Consider the following 13,725-nt stretch of genomic DNA (forward strand, 5'->3'; position numbering starts at 1 on the left):
TGTCTGGCCTTACATTTAGGTCTCTAATCCATTTTGAGTTTATTTTTGAGTATGGTGTTAGGGAGTGTTCTAATTTCATTCTTTTACATGCAGCTGTCCAGTTTTTCCAGCACCATTTATTGAAGAGACTGTCTTTTCTACATTGTATATCCTTGCCTCCTTTGTCATAGATTAGTTGACCATAGGTGCATGGGTTTATCTCTGGGCTTTCTATCTTGTTCCATTGATCTGTGTTTCTGTTTTTGTGCCAGTAGCATATTTTCTTGATTACTGTAGCTTTGAGGTATAGTCTGAAGTCAGGGAGTCTGATTCCTCCAGCTCCATTTTTTCCCCTCAAGACTCTTTGGCTATTCGGGGTCTTTTGTGTCTCCATACAAATTTTAAGATGTTTTGTTCTAGTTCTGTAAAAAATGCCATTGGTAATTTGATAGGAATTGCATTGAATCTGTAGATTGCTTTGGGTAGTAGAGTCATTTTCACAATATTGAATCTTCCAATCCAAGAACATGGTATATCTCTCCATCTGTTGGTATCATCTTTAATTTCTTTCATCAGTATCTTATAGTTTTCTGCATACAGGTCTTTTGTCTCCCTAGATAGGTTTATTCCTAGGTATTTTATTCTTTTTCTTGCAATGGCAAATCGGAGTGTTTCCTTAATTTCTCTTTCAGATTTTTCATCATTAGTGCATAGGAATGCAAGAGGTTTCTGTGCATTAATTTTGTATCCTGCAACTTCACCAAATTCATTGATTAGCTCTAGTAGTTTCTTGGTGGCATCTTTAGGATTCTCTATGTATGGTATCATGTCATATGCAAACAGTGACAGTTTTACTTCTTCTTTTCCAATTTGTATTCCTTTTATTTCTTTTTCTTCTCTGATTGCCATGGCTAGGACTTCCAAAACTATGTTAAATAACAGGGGTGAGAGTGGACATCCTTGTCTTGTTCCTGATCTTAGAGGAAATGCTTTCAGTTTTTCACCATTGAGAATGATGTTTGCTGTGGGTTTGTCGTATATGGCATTTATTATGTTGAGGTAGGGTCCCTCTATGCCCACTCTCTGGAGAGTTTTTACCATAAATGGGTGTAGAATTTTGTCAAAAGCTTTTTCTGCATCTATTGAGGTGATCATATGGTTTTTCTTCTTCAATTTGTTAATATGGTGTATCACATTGATTGATTTGTGTATATTGAAGAATCCTTGCATCCCTGGATAAATCACACTTGATCATGGTGTATGATCCTTTTAATGTGTTGTTGGATTCTGTTTGCTAGTATTTTGTTGAGGATTTTTGCATCTATATTCCTCAGTGATATTGGTCTGTAATTTTCTTTTTTTGTAGTATCTTTGTTTGGTTTTGGTATCAGGGTGATGGTGGCCTCATAGAATGAGTTTGGGAGTGTTCCTTCCTCTGCAATGTTTTGGAAGAGTTTGAGAAGGATGGGTGTTAGCTCTTCTCTAAATGTTTGATAGGATTCACCTATGAAGCCATCTGGTCCTGGATTTTTGTTTATTGGAAGAGTTTTAATCACAGTTTCAATTTCATTGCTTGTGATTGGTCTGTTTATGTTTTCTATTTCTTCCTGGTTCAAGCTTTGAAGGTTATACCTTTGTAAGAATTTGTTCATTTCTTCCAGGTTGTCCATTTTATTGGCATAGGGTTGCTTATAGTAGTCTCTTAGGATGCTTTGTATTTCTGTGGTGTCTGTTGTAACTTCTCCTTTTTCATTTCTAATTTTATTGATTTGAGTCCTCTCCCTCTTTTTCTTGATGAGTCTGGCTAATGGTTTATCAGTTTTGTTTATCTTCTCAAAGAACCAGGTTTTAGTTTTATTGATCTTTGCTATTGTTTTCTTTGTTTCTATTTCATTTATTTCTGCTCTGACCTTTATGATTTCCTTCCTTCTGCTAACTTTGGGTTTTGTTTGTTCTTCTTTCCCTAGTTCCTGTAGGTGTAAGGTTAGATTGTTTATTTGAGATTTTTCTTGTTTCTTGAGGTAGGCTTGTATAGTTATAAACTTCCCTCTTAGAACTGCTTTTGCTGCATTCCATAGGTTTTGCATCATCGTGTTTTCATGGTCATTTGTCCCTAGGTATTTTTTGATTTCCTCTTTAATTTCTTCAGTGATCTCCTGGTCATTTAGTAACGTATTGTTTACCCTCCATGTGTATGTGTCTTTTACGTTTTTTTCCCTGTAATTCATTTCTAATCTCATAGCGTTGTGATGGAAAAGATGCTTGATATGGTTTCAATTTTCTTAAATTTACTGAGGCTTGATTTGGGACCCAAGATGTGATCTATCCTGGACAATGTTCTGTGCGCACTTGAGAAGAAAGTGTAATCTGCTGTTTTGGGATGGAATGTCCTATAAATATCAACTAAATCTATCTGGTCTATTGTGTCATTTAAAGCTTCTGTTTCCTCTTTTTTTTTTTTTTTTTGCGGTATGCGGGCCTCTCACTGTTGTGGCCTTTCCTGTTGTGGAGCACAGGCTCCAGACACACAGGCTCAGTGGCCGTGGCTCACGGGTCCAGCCACTCTGCGGCATGTGGGATCTTCCCGGATTGGGACACGAACCCGTGTCCCCTGCATCGGCAGGCGGACTCTCAATCACTGGGCCACCAGGGAAGCCCCTGTTTCCTCATTTATTTTCATTTTGGATGATCTGTCCATTGGTGTAAGTGAGGTGTTAAAGTCCCCCACTATTATTGTGTTACTGTCGATTTCTTCTTTTATAGCTGTTAGCAGTTGCCTTATGTATTAAGGTGCTCCTATGTTGGGTGCATATATAATTGTTATATCTTCTTCTTGGATTGATCCCTTGATCATTATGTAGTGTCCTTCCTTGTCTCGTGTAGCACTCTATTTTAGAGTCTATTTTATCTCATATGAGTATTGCTACTCCAGCTTTCCTTTGATTTCCATTTGCACGGAATATCTTTTTCCATCCCCTCACTTTCAGTCTGTATGTGTCCCTAGGTCTGAAGTGGGCCTCTTGTAGACAGCATATATATGGGTCTTGTTTTTGTATCCATTCAGCGAGCCTGTGTCTTTTGGTTGGAGCATTTAATCCATTCACATTTAAGTTAATTATTGATATGTCTGTCCCTATTACCATTTTCTTAATTGTTACGTGTTTGTTTTTCTAGGTCCTTTTCTTCTCTTATGTTTCCCACTTAGGGAAGATCCTTTAGCATTTTTTGCAGAGCTCATTTGATGGTACTGAATTCTCTTACCTGTTGCTTGTCTGTAAAGCTGTTGATTTCTCCATCGAATCTGAATGAGATCCTTACCAGGTAGAGTAATCTTGCTTGTAGGTTCTTCCCTTTCATCACTTTAAATATATTATGCCACTCCCTTCTGGCTTATAAAGTTTCTGCTGAGAAATCAGGTCTTAACCTTATGGGAGTTCCCTTGTATGTTATTTGTCATTTTTCCCTTGCTGCTTTCAATAAGTTTTCATTATCTTTAATTTTTCCTAGTTTGATTACTCTGTGTCTCGGTGTGTTTCTCTTTGGGTTCATCCTGTATGGGACTCTGTGCGCTTTCTGGACTTGGGTGGCTATTTCCTTTCCCATGTTAGGGAAGTTTTCAACTACAATCTCTTCAAATATTTTCTCTGGTCCTTTGTCGCTCTCTTCTTCTGGGACCCCTATAATGCAAATGTTGTTGTGTTTAATGTCGTCCCAGAGGCCTCTTAGGCTGTCTTCATTTCTTTTCAATCTTTTTTCTTTATTCTGTTCTTCAGCAGTGAATTCCACCATTCTGTCTTCCAGGTCACTTATCTGTTCTTCTGCCTCAGTTATTCTGCTATTGATTCCTTCTAGTGTAGTTTTCATTTCAGTTATTGTATAGTTCATCTCTGTTTGTTTGTTCTTTAATTCTTCTATGTCTTTGTTAAACATTTCTTGCATTTTCTCAATCTTTGCCTCCATTCTTTTTCCGAGGTCCTGGATGGTCTTCACTCCCATTATTCTGAATTCTTTTTCTGGAAGTTTGCCTATCTCCACTTCATTCAGTTGTTTTTCTCGGGTTTTATCTTGTTCCTTCCTCTGGTACATAGCCCTCTGCCTTTTCATCTTGTCTGTCTTTCTGTGAATGTGGTTTTTGTTCCACAGGCTGCAGGATTGTAGTTCTTCTTGCTTCTGCTGTCTGCCCTCTGGTGGATGAGGCTATCTAAGAGGCTTGTGCAAGTTTCCTGATGGGAGGGACTGGTGGTGGGTCTAAATTTTTTTTATTTCACGTTACCATTTTTTTTTTCTGTTTAGGCAGTTACATGTTATGGACGAAACACATGTGATTAATCAAGTGAAAGAAGATGTATGCTATGTGTCTCAGGATTTTTATAGAGACATGGATATTGCCAAGTATGTATAATGGTAACCTAAGAACTAGAAAGTTGATTCTTGGGTAATGTTACACATAGTTAAAATATTTTATAAGTCTATGTTTTGTTTTCCAGGTTGAAAGGAGAAGAAAATACAGTAATGGTAGACTATGTTTTGCCTGACTTTAGTACAATTAAAAAGGGCTTTTGTAAGGTAATTTTTAAAACTTTATTTTATATTGGCGTATAGTTGATTTACAGTGTTGTGTTAATTTCAGGTGTACACCAAAGTGATTCAGTTATACATATATCTATTCTCTTTCAGATCCCTTCCCATATAGGTTATTACAGAGTATTAAGTAGAGTTCCCTGTGCTGTACAGTAGGTTCTTGTTGATTATCTATTTTATATATAATAGTGTATGTTAATCCCAACCTCCTAATTTATCCCTCCCCTCACCTTTCCCCTTTGGTAACCATAAGTTTGTTTTCTAAGTCTGTGATGTAAGGTCATTTAAAAAATACTCAATGATATTTCTTCAAGTGACCACCTCAGTCAGGTTTGAACAGCATCCAGCTGGGATGGGTGGAATCTCACAGAGTTGTTGATGACTGCCTTCCTGCCTGGTGGCCATTTCTTTAGGCACCAGTGTATGAATTATTAGTTAATATCTCTACTAAAGTTATTTAGAAAAAGAACTATCTGCCATGATAGCACATGGGACAAATCTGGAGATTAACAGTATCATTACCTATATTATGGTTTACCCTTTTGTGTTTCATTAAGAATTAGTTTAAGTCCAGTTAGAAGTAGGTTATTTGTTGTGAATATTACTGGCACAGCTGACCCAAGGCTCTGCTATCAGATTGTAGTTGAAAACAGCAAAATCCAGTGCACTTTCAAAGTGTTGAGAAGAGTTTATCTTGGATGTGAAAACAAAGTAATTTCTCCCTATCTTTAAGCAGCTCAGGTAAATTATCAGTTCTGTGGTTGGGTAAATGTGAAGTTTGCCCTTCTAGTTACTGGCTTGGTGAGGAATGGTAGGAAGTTAAAAATCTTTGGTCAGAAACTTAAGCACAAGGAGATATTTTCTCAAGGGGACATGTATGGTAATGTTCATTGTAGTATACATTAAAAGAGTGAGAAATTGGGAAGAGCCTACGTAGCCATTAATGGTAGAAAAATAGATAAATTTTGATATATTCATATTATAAAATAAGCAGTGAAAATGAAGTAGAGCTACATGATCATCATGGATAAGTCTCAGAAATGTGTTTCTGTCTAAAACATGATGATGTCTAAAAGCCAGTTTTCGAAGGACGTATACCATTTCAGGCTATTCAGAATTATTATTATGTTTAGGAATTTATAAATATGAAGTAAAAGCATATAAACTATGTATGTGAATGATAACACCAAATTTAAAGGGGGAGTGTTATATCTGTGAAGTTACATTAAAATGGTTGATGGATATATGGGGTTTTTTCTTTTTTTTTTTTAATTATTTATTTTTTGGCTGTTTCATCTTCGTTGCTTGCACAGGCTTTCTCTAGTTGCAGTGAGCGAGTGCTACTCTTCGTTGTGGCGCATGGGCTACTCATTGCAGTGGCTTCTCTTTTTGCAGAGCACGGGCTCGCGGAGCACGGGCTCCAGGCGCATGAGCTTCAGTAGTTGTGGCACATGGGCTCAATAGTTGTGGCTTGCATGCTCTAGAGCGCAGGCTCAGTAGTTGTGGCGCACGGGCTTAGTTGCTCTGCGGCATGTGGGATCTTCCTGGAGCAGGGCTCGAACCCGTGTCCCCTGCATTAGTAGGCAGACTCTTAACCACTGCGCCACCAGGGAAATCCAGATATATGGGTTTTATATAATTATTTATACTTGTTTTTATGCCTGAAATTAAAAAAATTTGGTGGCCAGATTATTGAGGTGAAATACACATCAGAATTCAGAGAAGGCTACCCAGGTCCTCATAAAATCAAAATCATCCTGTAGTGTCCTTAGAAACATATCCTTGCGGAAGGACCAAAGCCAGCTTTTAGAAGTGGGAATTGTGACAGATTATGGGATCATGTTGTCTGGCATGAACTGGGGAGAGAAACTGGAAGCCCATGTCCCACTTAGGATATGGAAGGTGTATTTTTTTCTTTACAAGACAGGGAAAACTGCCCCAAATATATAGATACCAAGCCACTTTCTCATTAGGCACGTTTGATCATCCTCATTTATTATAGCTGATTAAAACAGTCCAGTGATATAAAACACCTTGTGGAGAATTTATAGCACTCTGGACTCATGGTGGTAAAGTAATCCATATTTCTACAGGGATGGACCCCGAGTAAAGTCTCAGTAATTCCCAGTTCCTCCAAACCTGACTAAAAATCACCTGGGTCACTTGAAGAACAATTGGTATCCATGTTCTCAGTCCCTGTCCCTGGAAATGCTTAGTGCCTAAGTTTGAAAACTTAAACTTAATCTCTAAAAAAGAAAAAAATTTCTTCCAGGTGATTGGACTATCAGCTATGTTTGGAAATCTTTCTCTTTTTTAAAATGTAGTTCTCGCTTGCCCTGCAAATGAGAACTTACCAGTTTATTGGACATTATCTGCTGAACTCCGCTAGCTTCCTTCCCAAATCATAAGCCTTGATTTCTCAATCCTACACCTTACATAGTGAGCTAGTAGAGTCATGGTTGTTCCCCCAGTTGATTATTGTTTTACTCATCAGCTTTGGAGAAAAAAGGCAGAAGCCACATTGTATTGTTTGCAGCTCTTTTATTGGCCTTTGGCCTTGTGATCAGAATCTTGTTAATGACGGCACTTCACTAATTGAGTATAGACTCCCTGTTACTTGTACACTTTAACATCAGTTGAGTGGACATAGTCAGTTGGACTGAACTTTTACCAGATGATGGAATGTTACATCAAATATTTATTTCAGAAATAATGGATTAACCTTTACTTTGTCAATTAATGTGAACATTTTTACCATAATACATGTTAAATTGTGTACATCTTAATAATTTTTAAGGTTTAGAAATGGTTATATTTTGTATATGTTAGGATTACTCCTAAAATGTATTTTTTAAATTTAATACTTGATTAACTTGTTTTCATCATTGCCTGACAATCAAAATCTTTGATGAGGGCTGTTAAATACTTATGAAACTAGAAAAACAATACTGCATAAGATGAAAGAGAATTATACTTGTTTGAGAGCCTTTATACTTAGGATATTGTTAAACTCGGACCTTGATAGTTTATTCAAGAATATTTTTAAATACTTAGGAAAAACTTACAACCTTGATTTTCTAGTACTGATGACAGTAACAATAATAATAAGGTCTGTAATATTGTTACTGATTACAACCGATAGAAATTCCAGTTTTATTTTTTAACAGAAAGAGGATGCTTACGAAAGTGTAATGAATGCTTTACTGACCTAAATTGAGAAAATTGTCCTCATAGTTAACTGTTATCACTTTCTGCAGAGCCATTGTAGTTTAAACATTTCTTTCATGGTACCAGAATGAAATTTATGAGGGCTGTACAGTAATCATGACTTGCATTGACTAAAATAGCAACTCCCAGCAGCCTTTATAAATTCCTTCATTTGTCTATGTCTAAAACAAAAATCTTTTTGAAATTGTACTCTTAGAAACAGAAAATACTTGTAGTTCCAGATTATATATTAACGATTAGTGGCTTTAGAGCTAACATTCAGCAAGGATATCTAGTTCTGGCTTTTCCCCCAGTTAGATATTTGGCCCTGGGTCAGTCACATGATCTTCTTCTGTAAAATCAGGGCTGTGGATTAGATAACTTCTAATGTTTTGTCAAATTAAATTCTCCAAGTTTCTCCAAGTCTGTATCTGTCTCAAGTTATTTTGAGTGTTGACAATATGAGTTATAGCCTATACACTCAAGCCAATATCATTTTTAAATGAATTTGTAAATTTATAGGAAGTATTTTCCATTCTGCCTGAGAAGGAAGAATACTTTATCTGTGAAGAAATAATATTCTTCTCTTTGCTAGTGCAACCATAGTTTAATCGGATTGAAAGTGATGTGTAGCTTTCCTTGTTCTTCCTAGGGTATTGTGAATTTTGTGTAATTTTTAGGATATTTTTATTTAAAAATAATGTTTCAAGGGACTTCCCTGGTAGTCCAGTGGTTAAGAATCCATGCTTCCAGTGCAGGGGTTGCAGGTTTGATCAACTGGTCTGGTAACTAAGATCCCACATGCTGTATGACGTGGCCAAAAAAATTAAAAAAAAAAAAGAAAGTTTCAAGCATGGAATTTCCAAATGATAGAAATCAGAATCATTCATATCCAGGTTAAGAGAGGCAATGTAGTAGGAGGAATATATTGCGTGTGCTCAAGTTATTAGTTGAATGATCTTGAGCAAGTCATGTAACCTTGCCTAGCGCAATTGCATCATTAGTAAAAGGAAAATATATCTACCTTACAGGGTTATATGAGAATTCAGTATGATAATGTATGTAAAATGCCTAAAACAAACACCACATTGTTGACTGGCATGCTATACTGGGTAGTGGATATGTGATGGCGAACAGTGTAGATGATGAAGGATAATACAGGGTGATAGTAAGAATACTAGAGGGATCTTTTATTTGGGAGTCAGAAGAAGCCTCTCTGAGGAAGATAGTAAGAATACTAGAGGGATCTTTTATTTGGGAGTCAGAAGAAGCCTCTCTGAGGAAGCTGAAACCTGAACAGAGAGTAGATGACTAATTATATTAAGGAATAGTTTTTATATACTTTACTCTTTAACAATAAATTATTAATATTTCTTTTCATATATTTTAAGTATTTTTATATTTATATAGAGGATTGGGATATACTCTGTTACAGGTGGAAAATTGCATATATGAGTCAAATGAAGTTAATGTCTTTAACAATCTAGAAAAGCTGATGAGTCTTAGTGCAATTGAGAGGGACCATTATTTTAATGATGTAGAATGCTGTAGAAGGAGATTATTTTTTTCTGGCCCCTTCAGGAGCACAGCTCACAGACTGGGTGGGCTAACAGAAAATAAATAGCAAAAGAATTTCAGTGATAAAGTCCATGTATTTGCTTAAATCATTTTGGAAACTGTTTTTTGAATAGAGATTGAATAAATAATAAAGAAGTTTAATGATGTAGGCTTTTTGCACAAGGGAAAGGGGAAATCCTAATAGAATAAAACCATAATGCCCAATAAAAATCTAAGGCAAGGCCAGGGGAGTGAAAGTAGATAGTGCTGGAAACATAAGGTACAGTGTTTTTTATTTAGAGTATGTTCTTTGTTCTTTAAAAACTGGAATCACTCTGTTCTTAGAGGTAGATTATGAAGTTCCTTCTCCTCTATTCTCCTTTTCTTTCTTTCTGTTTTAAAATGTGTGGAATAAAGCCAGATCATCTTTGGGGGAATAGCTATATTAAGAGTCAGTAGTTATTTATGTGTGTGGTTAGGCAACAGCAGAGAAGACCACATTTTTCTAACTTTTGAGAATCCTGAAACTTCCAAGAACATGGTTAATATACTGGTATTACATATTACTAAATGTTAGTGATGTGAGCTAGATAACATAACTTAAACTTTTCATCTTATTTTTCTTTAAGCCAAGAGAAGAAATGGTGTTAAGTGGAAAATATAAATCTGGGGAACAAATTCTTCGTCTGGCCAATGAGAGATTTGCTGTTCCAGAAATACTCTTTAATCCTTCTGATATAGGAATTCAAGAAATGGGAATTCCAGAAGCTATTGTCTATTCAATTCAGAACTTACCTGAAGGTGCATAAATAATGAGGAATAATGATATTTTTTAAAAATCATAAGCTCTGTGAACCCTAGAGAAGTCATCTGTTTCTTCTAAATAATTTGAGCAAATGGCTACTTTATTTGCAGAGATTTCCAGATCTAACTTGAATAATTCTTTATTGTACTTTATTTTACTTGAATAATTCTTTATTGATCCTAGATTGTAAATTTGATATAGGAAGAGTAATTATGGTCTGCTTAAATTTGAAGAACTTCATCTCTTTATAAGTATTAAATTGCTATATTCATTTAAAAAGTTTTAATTTAAGCCAAATTTGCACAGAGTAGAAATTTATAATTTACCAATTTAATGGGTTTTAGCTGTTGATGAGACTGGTTTATTCCTTCTGTTACATTTTGATTAATATACAGGAAGTTAGTTTTAATGAGATTGAAGTATAGTGCTTCACAGTGATTTCTGGGTTCTCCTGAAGCATGATTTAACTAAATAATGTTCTAAAGTTTTGGAGTACCTTTATAGCTTAAAAATGTCTTCCTAGTTCATAAGGAACAGTGTAGGCATTGGAGAAAATCTTGCCTATGCAGTGTCCTTTCCTCCCATTAAAAAAGAAAAAAAGTCAGATAATGCCATCACCTTAATATAGTTATTTCAAAACTAATTTCACATTAATATTTCATATTGATTTCTCATTTTATCTAAAGTTGCAGTCATGAGATATACAACATTTTGTACTACACTGTTTTAATGTTGTGTTGTAAGACTCAATATTAACGTAACACTACTCTGTCCCTGTTTTGTGAACAGAAGCATTAGGTGGGATGGCCAGTACCTATCAATTCCTGACAAATTTCCCAGTGGTGCTTGGTAGCCCTTTAAGATAGACTAACCATGTGGCACTTAATATTTGCTATCATGTAACTTTAATGAGTGTAGAACATAAGATCCTTTCTTTAAATATTATTATAGATTGAGTATTTTTCACTATCAATTGTAAGTGTTGCACAATAAGAATGTGTGTCTCAGTGAGATAACATGGAAACTTGGATTTTCAAGTTTAAAATGTTATGAAGGACCTCCTTTTCATCTTTACACTAGCTAACAGTCTCAGCCTACATAAAGACCGCCTCCATTTTAGGGGAGAACAATTTTAATTTTCAAATGTCTGCTACTAGAATTTTACTCATTTATGTATAGCTTACATGTATATGTAATAAGTTGCTAGTAGTTCAACCCCTTCACCTTAGCCTTTCTTTTAAAGAACTGTGAGGTCATATTTCTGTTTAATATGTTTATTTGTATAAATGATAACCTCATTATAAAATCTTATAAGTTATAATTTATATGGTTATAAAAAACTATATGGTTTCCCAACCAGTAACTTTCATCCCCAATTGCTTTTACCTAATCTCTCATCCCCATTTCTCCAGAAAGATAAGTAAACAGATATTCTAATGCCTTTTTTCTTTCTCCTATTTTTCTCTTTTAAAAGAAATGCAGCCGCATTTTTTTAAGAACATTGTTTTGACGGGAGGAAATTCCCTTTTCCCGGGATTTAGGGATCGGGTTTACTCGGAAGTTCGATGTCTCACTCCGACAGATTATGATGTTTCTGTTGTGCTGCCTGAAAAGTAAGTGTTGGCTTATATAGAAACAAATCATGGAAGTTAGTTTACAGATAAAGAGGTCTGTAGGCAGACTTGAGTTTAAAGCCTGGTTCTACTGGGTTGCCAGGTTAATTTCACCTTTGGGATGCTCATTTTTCTTTTCTCAAAAAATGAAATGATATAGCTGCTGGACAGTCATCGACAGGAAGACACTGGAACTCACCAAAAAAGATACCCCACATCCAAAGACAAAGGAGAAGCCAAAATGAGACAGTAGGAGGGGCGCAATCACAGTAAAATCAAATCCCATAACTGCTAGGTGGGTGACTCACAGACTGGAGGACACTTATACCACAGAAGTCCACCCACTGGAGTGAAGGTTCTGAGCCCCACGTCAGGCTTCCCAACCTGGGGGTCTGGCAGTGGGAGGAGGAATTCCTAGAGAATCAGACTTTGAAGGCTAGTGGGATTTGATTGCAGGACTTCGACAGGACTGTGGGAAACAGAGACTCCACTGTTGGAGGGCACACACAAAGTAGTTTGTGCATCGGGACCCAGGGGAAGGAGCAGTGACCCCAGGGAAGACTGAACCAGACCTACCTGCTAGTGTTGGAGGGTCTGCTGCAGAGGTGGGGGGTGGCTGTGGCTCACTGTGGAGACAAGGATACTGGCAGCAGAAGTTCTCGGAAGTACTCCTTGGCGTGAGCCCTCCCAGAGTCTGCCATTAGCCCCACCAAAGAGCCCAGGTAGGCTCCAGTGTTGGGTTGCCTCAGGCCAAACAACCAACAGGGAGGGAACCCAGCCTCACCCATCAACAGTCAAACGGATTAAAGTTTTACTGAGCTCTGCCCACCAGAGCAAGAGTCAGCTCTAGCCACCACCGGTCCCTCCCATCAGGAAACTTGCACAGGCCTCTTATATAGCCTCATCCACCAGAGGGCAAACAGCAGAAGCAAGAACTACAATCCTACAATCTTCTTGCAGAAGCAAGAAACTACAATTCTGCAGCCTGTGGAACAAAACCCACATTCACAGAAAGACAGACAAGATGAAAAGGCAGAGGGCTATGTACCAGAGGAAGGAACAAGATAAAGCCCCAGAAAAACAACTAACTGAAGTGGAGATAGGCAAACTTCCAGAAAAAGAATTCAGAATAATGGGAGTGAAGACCATCCAGGACCTCGGAAAAAGAATGGAGGCAAAGATTGAGAAAATGCAAGAAATGTTTAACAAAGACATAGAAGAATTAAAGAACAAACAAACAGAGATGAACAATACAATAACTGAAATGAAAACTACACTAGAAGGAATCAATAGCAGAATAACTGAGGCAGAAGAACGGATGAGTGACCTGGAAGCCAGAATGGTGGAATGCACTGCTGCAGAACAGAAAAAAGAATGAAAAGAAATGAAGACAGCCTAAGAAGCCTCTGAGACAACATTAAACGCAACAACATTTGCATTATAGGGGTCCCAGAAGAAGAGAGAGAGAAAGGACCAGAGAAAATATTTGAAGAGATTATAGTCAAAAACATCCCTAACATGGGAAAGGAAATAGCCACCCAAGTAAGTCCAGGAAGCGCAGAGAGTCCCAGGCAGGATAAACCCAGGAAGAAACACGGAGACACATAGTAATCAAATTGGCAAAAATTAAAGGCAAAGAAAATTTATTGAAAGCAGCAAGGGAAAAATGACAACATACAAGGGAACTCTCATAAGGTTAAGAGCAGATTTCTCAGCAGAAACTCTACAAGCCAGAAGGGAGTGGCATGATATATTTAAAGTGATGAAAGGGAAGAAACTACAAGCAAGATTACTCTACCCGGCAAGGATCTCATTCAGATTCGATGGAGAGATCAAAAGCTTTACAGTCAAGCAAAGCTAAGAGAATTCAGCACCACCAAGCCAGCTCTACAACAAATGCTAAAGGAACTTCTCTAAGTGGGAAACACAAGAGAAGAAATGGACCTACAAAAACAAACCCAAAAGAAATAAGAAAATGGTCAT

At 36.9% G+C, this 13,725-nt stretch overlaps 1 protein-coding gene across 5 annotated transcripts in view; it reads left to right on the forward strand.

Annotated features, from left to right (window-relative positions):
* The window catches only part of ACTR6 (actin related protein 6), a 32,128-nt gene that overhangs the window by 11,079 nt on the left and 7,324 nt on the right, over positions 1-13,725 (forward strand). For 4 of the 5 annotated variants that reach the window (XM_082666840.1, XM_082666843.1, XM_082666841.1 and 1 more), the window contains 4 exons: positions 4,273-4,371; positions 4,467-4,545; positions 9,954-10,125; positions 11,604-11,742. In XM_082666840.1, the coding sequence (XP_082522966.1) occupies positions 4,273-4,371; positions 4,467-4,545; positions 9,954-10,125; positions 11,604-11,742 (489 nt within the window). The remainder of the gene's footprint in view (positions 1-4,272; positions 4,372-4,466; positions 4,546-9,953; positions 10,126-11,603; positions 11,743-13,725) is intronic. The other variant, XM_082666844.1, reaches the window with a different exon arrangement.

Source organism: Grampus griseus (assembly GCF_964374135.1).
Source record: "Grampus griseus genome assembly, chromosome: 11".
Classification (NCBI taxonomy): Eukaryota; Metazoa; Chordata; class Mammalia; order Artiodactyla; family Delphinidae; genus Grampus; species Grampus griseus.